This window comes from Phragmites australis, chromosome 7 (assembly GCF_958298935.1).
Source record: "Phragmites australis chromosome 7, lpPhrAust1.1, whole genome shotgun sequence".
NCBI lineage: Eukaryota > Viridiplantae > Streptophyta > Magnoliopsida > Poales > Poaceae > Phragmites > Phragmites australis.
The window spans coordinates 21,230,448-21,245,610 of NC_084927.1; the positions used below are offsets into that span (position 1 = coordinate 21,230,448).

Consider the following 15,163-nt stretch of genomic DNA (forward strand, 5'->3'; position numbering starts at 1 on the left):
ACACCATCATTTAACTAGTTATAAGCCTTCAAATACGAGTTATGACAGATCATAGAGTTATGTCAACCCACCCTAAGCGTTCAGGCTCTTAATGAGTTATAACTGATCATAGCTGCTCTCAATGTATGTTAGCTTTATTCTGCCAAATACATATTTTGGTCTTGGCCTCTCAAGTCTCGAGTAATGTCCCGAAAAGCTTCCTTGAAAGACCTTTTTACCGTGGCAATGAAGCAAATACATGCGAAAGTGCTCCAAAGCGCCTCGGATATACAAATCTGGTCACAAAATCAGAGACCTGTAACGCTACAGGTCTACAGCTCATCGTTCCGGGAATCAATGGCGCCGGGGTCGCCGTGCTGCCGGCACGCGGCGTTGGAGACCAGGCTCTCCAGCCAGAGCTCGTCGCGGACGACAGAGTCCGCGTCGTCGTTGCGGTGCCACGCCCAGTGCGCCATGGTCGCGTTCACCACACTCAGCCGCCCGTGCCCGAAGCTCGCCTCCCTCGTCACCGACAACGGCGCCAGCCTATGGTTCTTCTCAAAGCTACGTACCAACACGGCAAAATGAATTAAGCAAACTTATGGAAAAATCAGGACATGCCATCAAGCATTCATTAGTCATTACTCACTCGAAGGCAAGGCCTTCTCTGTTGCCGCCGTCGCCTATGGTGATGTACACTGGTCCGCACGGGTTTGCCTCGTTGTTATAGACCCTTGTCTGCGACAGCAAATTGAGACATGTCATTGGATGGCCAAGAAATTCGCCTATGGTGATGATCAATAGCAAGTGGAAGTATATATAGCAAGTGCGCGAGTTTTTGTTTTTGTTTTTTTGAGGCCAAGTGCGCGAGTTAAAACGACTCACGAAGCGTTCGTAGGCATGGACATGGCCGGCGAAGACGACGTCGACGCGGGCCTCGTAGAGCAGCCGCTCCATGGCCTTCCTCATGGCCTCGCCCTCGCCCTGGTGCGCCGCGTTCGTGTTGTACCAGGGTGCGTGCAGCAGCACCACGAGCCAGGGCGTCGCGCGCCGGTCGACGCCCGCGAGGTCCCGCGCCAGCCACATGTACTGGTCCGAGCTCGCGTTGAAGTAGGCGTACGACCCCAGCATCACGACGTGGACGGCGCCGCCGGCCGCGTCGAAGGAGTAGTAGAGATTGGACGCCGACCCGCTCTCCTCGTACGGCATCCGCCACCGCGCGCCGTAGGCGGCGAACGGGCGCGGCGAGCACGGGAGCAGCGGCATAGGGCCCGCCTCCACCTCGTGGTTGCCCTGGGTGACCATCCACGGCCGCCGGCTCGCATGCCGCTGCGCGAACCGGCCGAACGAGTCCCACAGCGTCTGCTGCGTGTCGGCGTACGACAGGTCGCCGGGCACCAGCAGCACGTCGTAGTCCGACTTGCTGACGTGCGCCAGGGTCGACGCCGTCCATTCGGTCTGCCCCAGATCCCCTGCAAAGTTCTCGGCCGTCCGATCCAAAGTCAGCGCCTCGGTCAAGGCTGTAGGAGATAACCAGACAGGCTTCCCTACCTGCGATGGCGAGCTCGATGGGCAGAGCGGCCGGTGGGGTCCTGAGGCTGAACTCTTCTCCGTCCATGCCGCACCGGTAGTAGTACACCGTGCCGGGGTCCAGCGGGCCGATCTTGACGTGGTGGATCTTGCCGGAGGAGTAGAGGAAGTAGCGGTACGAGGTGTGGTCGCCGGTGGTCGACATGGTGTAGTTCCCGGAGACCTTACCGTACTCCACCACGGACTGCACGTGCTTGTCGTCGGTGACCCATGACACCCTCATGTGCTTAACCCCGACAACCGATACGTGGACCTAAAACACAAACCAATCATTCCATCGTGTGCACAAAAATTGTCGCGTCGCTTGTGATTTGTGAACTTAATCGCGCCGACAATGGCGGCCGTGCAGACCATTGCATTGTGAATAGAAACGCATGTACCTGTTGAGGATGGGAGGCGGGCTCGGTGTGCTCCGTAAGGATGATCCGCCCGGGAGGAGGCCGGACATACTCAGCCGCGGCGGCGGCAGCACCGGAGCACGCGAGCACGGCGGAGACGACGAGAGTCCGGACAACCACGAGAAAGCAGCGCGTCGGCGTCATCTTCTTTGGCTGCATCGCGTGGTGCACAAGCGGCAGGGACCCGAGACGTCGATCGTTGAGCATGTGCATGGACCATATAGGCACATAGAGTGTGGGTGGCAAATGGCAACGGCATTGGGCAGGGCGGGCGCGGACGACGATGGCGTCAAGGAATGGGAATGGTCGTGATGTGACGGGCGGTCTGTGTTGTTGCACAGGTTTTCGCTTGAAGCGTCGTGGTGCAGGCCTGCAGGGTGCGGCGTTGAGCTCTCCACGGCATCCCTTCGCTTGGCGGGGACGTCTTCTCCGACCCACCTCGCATTCCTCGCTGCTCGCTTGAAGCATTCGCAATGCTGTGCGGAGCAGAGCAGAGCTAGTTGCAAGCCGGTGGAAGATTCTGCGTCGCTAGTTGCAAGCCCGGGGCGCGGGCATTGGAATGTTAGTGTGGGCCGGGTTTGGGCCCATGAGACGTTACTGCATGGCATGGATGGGGAGGGAACATCACTTCGTCACTTCCCCGAAGATGGCTTAGGCCGTAGTAGGGTTATCAAGGCCTAAGGCAGCATCACGTTTCCCCTGGATCTTCACTAGGCTCCAATGGGCTATAGATTTTCATGAATTTGGCACTGTGCTTTCTTTCGACGCTACTGCCCTGGAAAACTCCTTTCGTGCCACACCAATAATGATTTTTTCTTTAGAATTTGGATTCGTCTCGCCACTTTGCCAACATTTCAAAAAAAAAAATTAAAGATAATAGAGTGCTCTCACATCTCGGCAGCATAGTTGTTGTATTGGCGACATGTGGGGAGATAAAAAGGAAGGGGTGGTGGGGCAATTGGTAGAGAGGAAGGGAGGCGAAGAGAGGGCGAGGATGAAGAGAATAGAAAAGGATTGTAGATAATTGGAGGTATACTATTATGGCGAATTTTCGAAAATCAGACAAATATTGTAAATTGAAAGAATGGTATGGGAGCAATGCTGACATTCGAGTGGTAAGTTTACAGAATGCGAGAAGATGGTGCTACAAGAACAGTTTTCATCCATAGAAGTCCCTTGCTCTAGCTGAGTGTCCTACCATTCAGCCTACCAGTTTTGTCAAATATGCGAAGATTTAGTGAAAAACTAAGCAAAAAGAGAGAGAGAAAATATATGTGTCCTGTGCTACTAGCAATATTGTTTTGAATAGCTGACATGCCCAATCTGTTGATCATTTTATTTTTTCATGTTTACTTTTGAGGGGAGTGAAGAAAAAACTTGCAGTGCGGAGTACGTACTATGTCAAGCTGGCGTATGATGTTTTTACCGGTCAACTTCCCGTGGCATCTACCGGACAACCAAACGAGCGCCTGCTCGGACCTTCCTCTCTTTTGTCTGGTTGGCCCAGAACGGTCAGATCAGATTGGTGATCTGCAACACATAACTCGCAATGCCTTTTCCCTGGCCATCTTAATCCCGTGTTTTTGGTCTCCTCTCCATCATTCCGTCTGTTCTCTGCAAGACATGCATGCAGCCTTTTACCACATCTTTTCTGCAACGCATTCTGCCGCCGTAACGAAAGCCTGAAGCCTTAAGGCTGCTACGCGACTTGAAAACGCAGTGACTAGCCAAGATTTCTTTCATGCCGTCGCGCGGCTCCGTCCTCTCCCCGCCGTCGTCCGATGGAGATCACGCGGCGCCCCGTGCGTTCGTTCGGCCGGTGCGAGACAGGCCCGCGACCTGCCGAAATTGCGTGCGCGCACGTTCGCCGGTTCCCTTTTTTGTCCCCCTGCGTTCGTCGCCGTCCCTGTGTCGATCGATCGCGAGAAGGCAGGTAGATTTGTCGCCTCACCAGCGCCATCATCCGCGATCCCACGGCTCAACCGGCTGGGCTGTGCGGGTCAGTCGCCCAATTAATATTTAATACCCGGCCCAAGTTTATACCCGGATCCGACGGCAGCACTCCTCTCAGGACAACCTGAACCAGCTCGTGTAAGATTCGTCGCAGCGAGCCGCGTCGCCCGTTTGATGCGACACGCCGAGCGCGGTTAGCGCAAGCGATCGCTGCTGATTGTTTTGACACGAACGCACGGCGGCACGTTCGGTTTGATGCGACGCTACTGGCTGGCCCTGAGAATTTAGGAGGGCCTCTTGCCGCCGGTCCGGCCTGGCCCGACGTCGACATCAGGGCGTGCTCACTCTCAAAGGAGATTCGGCACTCTCCTTCGCACCCGTGCAGGCCGCTACTCAAGACTATATGTCACGCGCGCACGCGACACATGAGCGAGGATTCCCTCGTCCTAGCCTCCTAGGTCACTGTTGCAACGCCGACACGGCCGAAGCCGTGTCAGGGCATGATGAGTTCAGCAAGCCGAGCGATGCGCACGAACAGTGCAGTGCAATCCATGTCCCTCCCCTGACGAGAAATTACTGAACTAGTGCGCGAACAATTGCAGGGCAGGTAGGCAGAACGACCGAGTAAAGGGCACTATCGGTGTGACCGGTGGTATGTATAGGGTTTTCTATTAAATTTGTTAAAGAGAAAAATGTTTACTTAATTGTATCTATTTAAATAATCTAAACTAAATTTTTATTTGGTTGATTAAATCTGAGATCATATAAATAGATGTAAGATTTATAATTATGATTAGTTATTTGTATGAAAATGATTTATGACAATAGTAAGTGAGTCTACTGTATGTATCTATCAGATCAAACTACAAACATACATTTTCATTTCGTCAAACTAGATTATAACAATATATATAAATAAACAAACACGTTTCTCTAATTATATCCATTCACATTCATACGTATAACACCGACACCCACAATCCACTCCTTTACGGGGTTGCCCCTGGTGAGCGGTGAGTCCGCACGTGGTGTGGACCCAACTGCCAGCCTCGGCCAAACGCAGCCAGCGAGCGGATCCGTTTGTACGCGTAGAGTTGCTGGTTTCAGTCTTTGCCCCTCTCTCTCGTCCATGCACGACTGCACTGCACCCCAACTAGGCTTCTATTCCCTGGCCTGCCGGTGCTGCGCTGAGGCAGCACCGGCAGGCCGGCACCGCACAAGTCATCTCGACGCACGCACGCAGGAGGCCGGACGCGCGCGCCAACCCGTGTGGCCCTTGCCATTTCGAGCGGCTGGCAGGCAGCGGCAATTGCATTGGATGGGACTGGATAGGCAGCGTGGCTCGGGCTCGGCTAACGCCATCCAGTTCAGCAGACCACCACTGATCTCCACACGCACATGCTGACATGCTGCTGCCGTTGTTGCGCCGTGCCGGGCCTGGGTTGGCTTAGCTGCTGCTAGCGGCGTCGGCATGATGATGATACGGCGGGGCGGGGGTGTACGTGCTACCAAGACGCGCTGCGCTCATCACACCTCAGATCGGCCGCCATGATGCCCCTGCATGGGGAGGCGGGCCTTGTTTGACTCGAACGAGCCGCCGAGCCGGGCAAATGCTTCGCGCTGGATTGCGTCCTGCCATAGCTCGTGCCACTCGTATATTGTAGTTTCACACTGGTTGACTAGGGGATCACTTGTTGTCGTGTAATAAGTAGACAAGTTTTCGGCATCGCATTGGTGCATGCAGATTAGCTAGGACAAGATCTGCTGCTGCCGTCGTTCCATAACGAGCAAGATGGGTGCTCTCTTTTCAGTCGTCTGATCTGCCGGTCAACGGGGTAGATCGAGCTCTCGTGGAAACAAAGAAAAGCACGATTCGATTCAACCGTTTCTTTCAGTATTGTTGGTCTGGAGCGTCTCTGTTCTAATTGGAAGCAGGTCGTAACAAGACATGCAAGGCGTGCAAAAGATCCACACACCTATCGAGAGCTGTGAAGGGAGTAGTCATCATGCTGCACTACACGAACACATCAAGCATGCGAACAGCAACCATAGAGACCTAGCTGATAGCACTATAGCTGGCTCGTACGTAGCTGCTAGCACATGCTTCAACATGCATGTGACCACACCATGGAATTAGGCCAGCTGCGTTGTGCAGGAAAATTTTCTGGTTATGGGGGGCTCAGTCTGCTCCATGATAATTCTTCTGCCTGACACGGCTAACGTGATCCATTTCGATCTCCCTGAGCTAGCCGGTATGGAGGAGGAAAAAGTTTTCCATGGGGCGAATCGATGCGCCACATTGACCCTTCCTTCCAAGGGAGGCCCCTGCAATGCTGCCCTTTTCGCCAAACCCCATTGATTGTGTCCATGCATATCAAACTTTCTGTCCTCTGCTTCCCTCTGCCCGTGTACTTCATTGCATCTGTCTGCCTTCCATCATGCCTTTCTAGAAACCATGCAGCTCATTATTATTTGCCGTGATCGATCTGATCAGGAGGCAGCAGCTTCTTCTTGGCACAGCTTTTTTAGTAGTATTCGAAAGGATCGGCTTGCATGGGAAATAAACACAGTGAAGCTTCATCCCAGTTATGACGCTGCCATTGGGTGTTCTTCCATGGAAGGTCTCATGGATCTAGTAAGTGGTACTGGCTAACACCATCACGAGCTGGTACACAAAGCTCAAGTAGTTTGGCAATGTCAGCAGCCAGCATCTACTGGCTACATTGCATTACATATGCATCCTAGACAACAGATTCTTTTCAAAGCATGATTTTATCTGTGGTTAGGCCGTAGAGAAAAAGTGACTCAACCTTAGCCAAATCGAGTAAGTTTGTTTCTTTTTCTTTATCATGAGATCGAGTGTGACTCGATGGGCGGCGGCATCGATGAAGCTTTCGAGTAGTGCAATAAGTGGAGGTGGCAAAAAAAAAGGGCTATAGGATGGCATGAGCATACGAGAAGGGCAAATCCAAATGATGGCTTTGCTAGTAATTGGTTATCATGGTTGTGCATTTGATTTGTACTCCGTGCGCATCTTGAAAGCTGCCGGCGAGCAAGAGGAGCTACAGAGATGGTTATGGCAAGGATTGCTACTACTCTCTCACGAGCATCATTAACCCTGTATCCAGGATTAGCATTGCTGCAGTGGAGTTCGGTCGGTACAACAATCAATCCCCTAGAATCAAGAATAGACCTTGGACGAGAATTGACCTAAAAGCCTAACAGGATGAAATAAGAATTTTGAAATAACCATACATTTTCCAAGAGATATCTAAAAAAAATTGCGTTCCAAACGGTGGCCAAGCTCGTGGAGACCCATCTCATTTGATGAACGAATTGCGTCACATACTATTTGTCAACAATGGGTAAAATCGATTATGCAAATATTTATTTAAAATAAGAGTATCTGGTTATAAATTATGTGTATTAAAGATGAGGATACACAATTTTATATACGCTCATGTTCCCTTTAGAATAATAGTCTTATGTTATGTTTTGCCTTCAATAATCTTAGAAAATGACAATTATAATGAATGTGTGTCTAGATCTAGTCAGAAGTATCTTGACGACTTCTCTCATATTCTAAATTCTGAATCTATTATCAAAATAATCTAATCTGTTGTAGATCTGAATGTGTTATTTCTGTTTCTATCCAGCTATGCTTGCTTCGTATTGCTTGTCCAGCTTCTAGCTTATCTTCATCCTCTTTGGGCTCAATTGACTCCTCCCTCGATGTACCCCCGCCTCTCTTTATATAGTTGAATCGGGAAGACGTATCGTAGTCGAAGCCTTTGAATGTAATCTTCCTGGAATGTATTACTTTCGAATATCTGGAGAATTCCTTTCTAATTCGAATATGATTTCCGTGTAGAACACGATAAACTGTTTGTAATATCAACATATGTTTTATTTATCATGTGACGGTTATAAAACCTATCGTATCGAACTAAGTACACGTGTACGGTGGATATCTATCTTTGGGATATACAATATTTTATTTAATTTTTAATTATCAAATCCTCATCACTTAGTCCCCAACTCTGCTCAAAAGAGTACAATTGGGCCATCCATTGTCAGGGACTCGATCACATTAGAACTCACCTAATCAAGAACAATATTTGACCAAATAATGTTTCTTTTTAGTTGGGAATCATCTTCAAGTGAATAGAATATTTATTCTGGTTAAAAAACCTCCTCCAACTAAATAGAGTTCTATTTGTATAAGCCTATTTAGTCGGGAATTACTTTTGACTGTATAAGCACAAGGATCACCTTGTCTTTTTCTACATCATCAAGGAATATTGCATTAAATGCAAATGACTATTGAGGGGAATTAAAATAATTATGATATTTGGAAAGGTGCTTTGAAATTTGAAACGCCGAGGACTCCGTTAATTGATTACTGAACAGTTATCAAACCTCTCTCCCTTATAAATATGAAAGAATCTCGATGTTATCTTCATCCATACTGCTCAAACCTCCTGCTTTTGAGCGTAAGTTTTTTCCCCTCTTTCTTCAACCTCCAACCCTAAGTTTTCAATGGCTACTTCGGATAACTTGTGAGCAACCTCGGAGATGTCGGATACTCGCATCTAAAAGCTAGAGAAGAAGGAAAGGATCACCCCCAAAAGTCTGATCTCTTGGAAGCAAGCGGAGGGGAGGAGTTTATGAGTTCGAACACCATAGAGGTCATGGTGTTCAAAGCTTTTTTCACTGCGTTTGTTTGCAAAATGGCAAGCTACACTTTAACAAGAAAATGGTAGTAGCATTGATGACACCAAGGAATTCCAAAAGGGTTAGAAGCGTAATTTGGCTGATTTAGCTACGTTTATTTCTCTACAGTGGCCAATTAAACATGTGTTTAGGGGAGCGCATTAGGTCCAGAAAATGCTCTCATACATGCAGCCTAGGAGGCCAGACTGTCCAACATCATTACCTCCTTTTCTTTTCTCCCCTTCTCTCTTTTTTCCTCCCCCTCTCCTTTTTTACCCCTGCGCCATTTCTGGCGCCATATAGATTTCCTTCTCGGACTCGGTCTCTTGGCAACAATCACATTCAGCATGAGCCTTGCAAAAGCAAGCGGTGGAACGGGCCAAAAAGAAAAAGGGGGAGGAGATGATAGGCATGCAGTAAAATTGGAAGGGTAAGAAAGGGGCCTCAATCGTGAGGCATTCAATTGGGTGGGGGAGGAGATCATGATCACCGGGTGGTGGAATTAAAGGAAGGGGTGGCGCAGTAAGCAATGATAATCCCCTCCTGGTAGTGTAAAAAAAGGAGTCGGGTAAATAAAGAGAGAGGAGACGGGGAAGAAAAGAAGAGAAGAGAGGTGGTGGCGTGATGATGAGCGAGGACCCGGAGACGAGCCATCATTACGAATCTTGGGCCGGCCGAGGCCCATCTTCATCATCATCATTTGAAGCCCCCTTCTCCTCGTCGTACGTACGCCTCCTGGCCTCTCCGTTTGGTTCGGCCACCGATTTCAAACCTCTAAAGCTGTAATGCTAGTAGCACGAGTTACTGCGCCTGCACTCTGTAAAAGTACAAGAGTGAGTGTGCAATGCAGTGCAGCGGTGAGAAGCAAAATGAGTGTTGGGTTGTCGAGATCTTGCAGACTTGGCAAGTGAGGGATGGTTTAGCTTAGCTATGGCGGTCCAGGTAACCGTACACTGTTATGCGAAATGTGGCATGCTCGGTTGTTGAGCAGCTACAGGGACCTTCCCAACACCAGCTGCACTAGGGATAACGGTGAGGCACGGCCGGCCGGTGCTGGACTGGTGGTGCGCGCGCACGGAAAGGCAGACGCGGCCATCGTCACGTGAGGCCAGCCCCTCGCCACCCCGGCCTCATCATTAGTCACCATTTACGCCACCCTGACGCCGGCCTCCGGCCTCCCCCCGTTTCGTCCCCTCCCTCCCCCTTACGACCATGCATGATACCGTCCTCTCCCCTCCCTCTGCTCAAGTTCAAAGGGCTCATGAGAGCCGCCTCGTACGTGCGACGCTCCATAACACGCGGGCCCGGCGGCAGCGAGAGAAGTGAGATCGTGTTCGCGCCTATAAATAAGCCCCACCACCCACCGCGATGAGCAAGCACAAGCTCATCACCAACACATCGCTCATTAGAAGAGGACTTTCTCCGCCGATCCCCTGCCCCACCAGCAATCTTGTAGCCTCGTCGAACTGCCTCCTCTGCTACTTGAGTGAGTGAGCTGCTTTAGCCTTCGTCTCCCCCCCGGCGGCAACCAGGTGATCCTCTGAGTCTCGTCACTTCCCTTTTCCCCCAGTGATGTGCTCTTCTTGCATGCACCATGCATGCACAATCATGTGTGCCGTATGGGGCCTCTACCTTTCTTGGTGTAAACAATCGGTGCTTGCTACCCTTTTTGTTCGTTTCTACTTTATGCAATCAATCTTGCATGCAATCTGCTGTCCCCAATACCTTTGATTTCTTTATGTCTCGGCAACTTCGCAAACTGCATATTCTAGTAGTTGTACTAGCATGTTTAACAATGGTGTAACGGTAATCATGTGCTTGGAATGAGTAAAACCTTCCAATCCATTTTTTTAGTTATATCGAAGCTTCAGTCTTCAGGGATTTCAGAGGAGACATGCATCAGTGTCTACTGCTACTACTCTGTTTTGCCTTACAGTTTGCGTGACCTAGCTTGTTCTTACCTCTGAAAATGTTGCCCCAGCAGGGATACCCGTCTGAATATCCTGAATAATTCACTAGATCTCGAGCACAACACACTTCTCTGTTTCAGCTTCCATGTCTTCTTCACCCCTCTGCAGTTGTAACAGCATACGCATATAACATGAGTTACACGACCCAGCTAGCACGTAGCAAAACAGAAAACGACTTCTGTAACTGAAACTCTGAAACATGGACCCCCACACAGGGATGCCACTGCCACCATGGCTGCTGCTAACTTCGTTCTCCTGTTGTGGCAGGCGAGGATGGACAGGCTGAACGCGAAGCTGTACCTGCAGAACTGCTACATCATGAAGGAGAACGAGCGGCTGCGCAAGAAGGCGCAGCTGCTGAACCAGGAGAATCAGGCCCTGCTCACCGAGCTCAAGCAGCGCCTCGCCAAGACGGGGGCCAACAACGCCACCACCAACACCAAGGGCAACGGCAACGGAAATGCAGCCGCGGCAGGCAACCGCGCGCCCATCCCTGACCTCAATGCCGCCGCCGCTCCAGGGGTGCATGGCGGCCATGAGAAGAAGGCGGCGCCCAAATCCAAGAAGGCGGCGCCCAAGTCCAAGGCGGTTGCAAACTGATGCAGCTTGGCACTGTCATGGGCTAGAAGTCTGTAGTTCTTATTAAGGGTTTACCTCTGGATGTTAGGAGTGCGTGTTTAGTTTAGCTACTGGAATTGCATGCTTAATTATGTGTAGCAGAGCTCTTATGGATGGATAGCTAGATCAGCTAGGGGTATATATACATAGTTGGTTGGGTCATTCTGTGCTGCTACTTAGCAGTGGTGTTTAAGCAGCTCTTTCTTTCCTGGGCTCTTTAGCACAACTTGAGCCAGAACATGGCAAATGCTGTTTGCTGCTTGTATGATGATAATGTGCTAATCTGATGCATGGTGCTACCTTGGATTTTGCCTTTTCCCCCCTTTACTTGAAAAGCTCATTACAGTAAGTTGTCCAGGTGCAGTTTCAAATCAGGCAAACACAAAGCAAGGAAAGAGGACAGTTATCCGGCATGAAAATTCAGAGGGCAAAAGTTGCATAATCATTAGTTCAGACAGCGTCTTAAACTGGAGAATTGATAGGATTCTGGTGCTGCTAAGTGCATATGTACAAGTAACATTCAAGCTCCATGAGATCTGATAACGCTAGTTAACACACACGAAACAGTAACCTCCAACATAGCAGGTTACTCTGCTTGCATATCCATCAATCAAAAGCAAGGTCGAAGCGAACAGTCACCACTCACCAGTATTGCTCTCTGTGATGCAAAAAGGAAGATCAGTTGGGCAGTGCATTACAATCGGTGAATTTCTCATGGTACAGCATTGTAAATTGTACTATCCAAAAAAAGGAGTATAAGCTGCACACATTACTAGCTCAATGTTCCTGTGCTGCACATGGAAGAAGCAATCAGCCTTTGGATTTTTTTTGAAAAACTATGTTTTTAGCTTATTAAAAAATAGATTGTTAGTTTCTATAATATTTTTTTTAATTTCTCAGCATATGTCTTCTAAAAAGATATCTCTCAACGAGCTTATCAGCTTTAGTTACTTGTACATATGCGTTCCCCTAATTTTCCTCTTAAGCAAGCTCAAAAAATAAACCGGCCTTATCATGGTCGTGCATTGTCCCGTATATCCAAGAATCCAGGAGCTATTTGACATATCCACCATTCCTCGATCACATCAACACATCTGATCAGCTGTTCCATTGCACAGTTGTAACCAAACATAAACATGACAATCCGAGCCCTCCATCCAACAGTCAATGCGACAATAGCATAGGATAGGAGAGGGTGAACTTAGAAGAACTTGTTATTATCCACATACCAGCAGGTAGCTGTGCAAGAGAATCAAACCAGTGTACTGTGTGCACCAAGGATTTTATTTTGGTGAAATTTCGCGAAATTCGGATTTTTTGGCAGTGAACGAAAAAACATTATCGGCAAAAAAAAAAATTCGGTTCACTTTGAATTTTATTTGAATATTATGTGAACAAAAAGATGATCCTGACAGAGGAAAATGTTTGCCACGGTGGTCTCAATTTCGATTCCAACGCTTAGCTAGTATCTTTCTGTTTCTTTCCCTGGCTGACATGTGGATCCCTCCTCTTCAAGATGAGAAAAATGAAAAAAATGGGGCGCTGGAGGTTCGAACTCAGGGCCTGCACAAGCGCGCGCACGGCCTTTCTACTACTAGCCCAAATGCATATCATTTGACTTGAAACATAGTACCTTACTTATCTGTTATTTTTTTCTTCAAAATTTAGCAATCCATTTGATTGAAATTCGGAACGAAATTTTCAGAATTCGCGAATTCCAGTAATTCCGCCTGTGAACAAAATCTGAAACTGGAATTGAAATCCGTGTACACAAGGAAGGATCTATATGACGCATCTTCGAATGTAGAGGCTGTGATAATTCATTTCCATTATCTAAAAATATATGACACAATGACATTTACACGAGTTGCACGCTGATGTCAGTCTCAGCCTGCTTGTACTTTCAACCCTCGGCTCAGAGGACCTGAAAAGAGCTCTCAATAATACAACATGACATGCTTTCTGAAAAGATAACATGCATGACTAATATGTGGGCCTTGTTGTTATCATGGGGAGTTGTTTTAGCCTACGTTCCCACAAAATACCACATGAGCACATTTAAGAGTTGAGTTAGGGACCATCTGGATAGCCCGAAGGAGAAGCCAAGCAAAAATCTGTATGCTAGCTGGCACCTGCTAATTCTTTTTTTTTTTTTAAAAAAGATGCTCTTCACTAAGAAAATGATTGTATTTCGATGTCAACAAGACAACACATGCACATCATGAACAAGGACAAGTAGAAATGAGTACAGTTACAAGATCATGGCCACACAGCAATGCATCCTAACACCTAACATGTCGAATTGTGAATAATAAATTAACTCTCTTGTAGTTATCTTGCAGTAAAAAAAAAGCCCGGATTACTACTCATAAAAGAGTTGGCAACAACAGAGTAACACATTGTAGATCATTGTGTTGTCTGTAAAGACCAGATTTCCGTTTTTCTTACAGATTATATTTGAACCTTACTCCAACGGGTTATCCAAATGTTGAGTTAATCTGATATTGACAATAATATAACATATTACAGGACAAAATGGTTATCAATGTGTAGCTTTTATTATTGTAATAATCACATACTCCATGAGGACATGTAGGCCAATAAGGGGAATGACATATTTAGATTTTTCTTATCCATGAACCCAAGTGTGTGGTAAACTGCTAAATGCTGTGTTGTACCACCTGATCAATGAGAATAACAACTAATACCAAATATAGTTGATCCATCAAGTCATATTTTGTAAGTTGGATTCACTGATCAAGAATTAAAGTGTGAAACCACACTAGCACGAGAAACGCTAGTTTCTTACAGCACATCTTGTGAAAGACTACCAATGTCCAGAAAAAAAAAACTGCATACCAGAAAAAGAAGAAAGACCAGGAACGTAGAACCGGCCACTGGCCTGATAGCGGGCAAACCGATTAACCCACCCACGCACCCGGGTTTGAATCCTAGGACCGGCTCGGGTGCCCTTCCCCTATTTAGGGAATGCCAGAGCCATTTGTACTGCAGTTTGCATCGGCTTAACACAGTGATCATTAAGAAAAAAGCAACAAAATCTCAATCTTGTATCGAAGCTAGAACTTCCCCCAATGAGAGCACAGATGGACAAAGCAATCTTGTTAGTTCCTAATTTTTCTAATAACTAGTACCGCGGGCCCAAGCATCAATGTGACCACAATACTAGCTCGCCACATGCGACCGAGCACGAAGTCAGGACTCAGGACATGTATGGCTTGGCCCGGGACCAGCCTGGGGGCACGAAAGCAGCCAGGTAGACAGAGAAATCTGCATCGGATGGCTACTCCGCGAAACCACCTGATTATCTGTTTGAGCGATCCCGGCCACTGCTCGCCCCCACTCCACAAACACAATCATCACCCGGATGCGGGCAGGACGCGCACAACTTGAGCAACGGAACAGATGGGAACAGATGGCGGAAAAAAGGAGCATCATTTAGTTTTCTCAACTTCTCTCTCCTCTAAGCAGTCAGTCGGTGCAGCGGCATCCAATAAACTGGTTGTATCAGAAGGGGTGGTTCTTGCGCAGGCACTGAGGCGCGGGCGGGGGCAAGAGCGTACCCGGTAGGCAGGTCCGGTTCGCCGCCGCCGACCGGACGGCGGCGAACGACGAGGGGGGATCGCCGACAGTCCGACTCCGATTGATTTCGTTCTGCTGCGCCCAAATCGCTAATCCGAGCGGAGTGGACGTCTAGATGGGCCGTTTAATAACTAGGCTTCGGATAGTGGGCCGGGCTAAAACAACACTGTTATGGATCGTTTAGTGAGTGGGCTTTAGAAAAATGGTCCGGCTAAAACATCGTTGCGATGAACTCTAACGCCATCGGCTGTTCACCGAGTGTCCTCTGAGGCATCCTATCTCAAAAGAGGAAAACAAAACAGGACATTTAAGCAGCATTTCTTTTTCTCCTCTCATGAAATG

The 15,163-nt window shown here is 48.4% G+C and overlaps 2 protein-coding genes across 2 annotated transcripts; one reads left to right on the forward strand and one right to left on the reverse strand.

The window, feature by feature from the left end:
• Positions 1 to 117: 117 nt before the first annotated feature.
• Positions 118 to 2,229, reverse strand: LOC133923480 (purple acid phosphatase 22-like). Its single transcript, XM_062368768.1, has 5 exons — positions 1,950 to 2,229; positions 1,531 to 1,822; positions 865 to 1,451; positions 629 to 717; positions 118 to 543 (listed from the first exon to the last, which is right to left on the reverse strand). Exons 1-5 carry the CDS (start codon positions 2,178 to 2,180, stop codon positions 312 to 314), a joined length of 1,431 nt encoding a protein of 476 aa, XP_062224752.1. The 5' UTR covers positions 2,181 to 2,229; the 3' UTR covers positions 118 to 311.
• A 7,685-nt stretch (positions 2,230 to 9,914) lies between these two features.
• Positions 9,915 to 11,503, forward strand: LOC133923481 (protein LITTLE ZIPPER 4-like). The gene is made up of 2 exons (XM_062368769.1): positions 9,915 to 10,165; positions 10,871 to 11,503. The coding sequence occupies exon 2, from the start codon at positions 10,877 to 10,879 to the stop codon at positions 11,201 to 11,203; it is 327 nt and encodes a 108-aa protein (XP_062224753.1). The 5' UTR covers positions 9,915 to 10,165; positions 10,871 to 10,876; the 3' UTR covers positions 11,204 to 11,503.
• Positions 11,504 to 15,163: the final 3,660 nt, after the last annotated feature.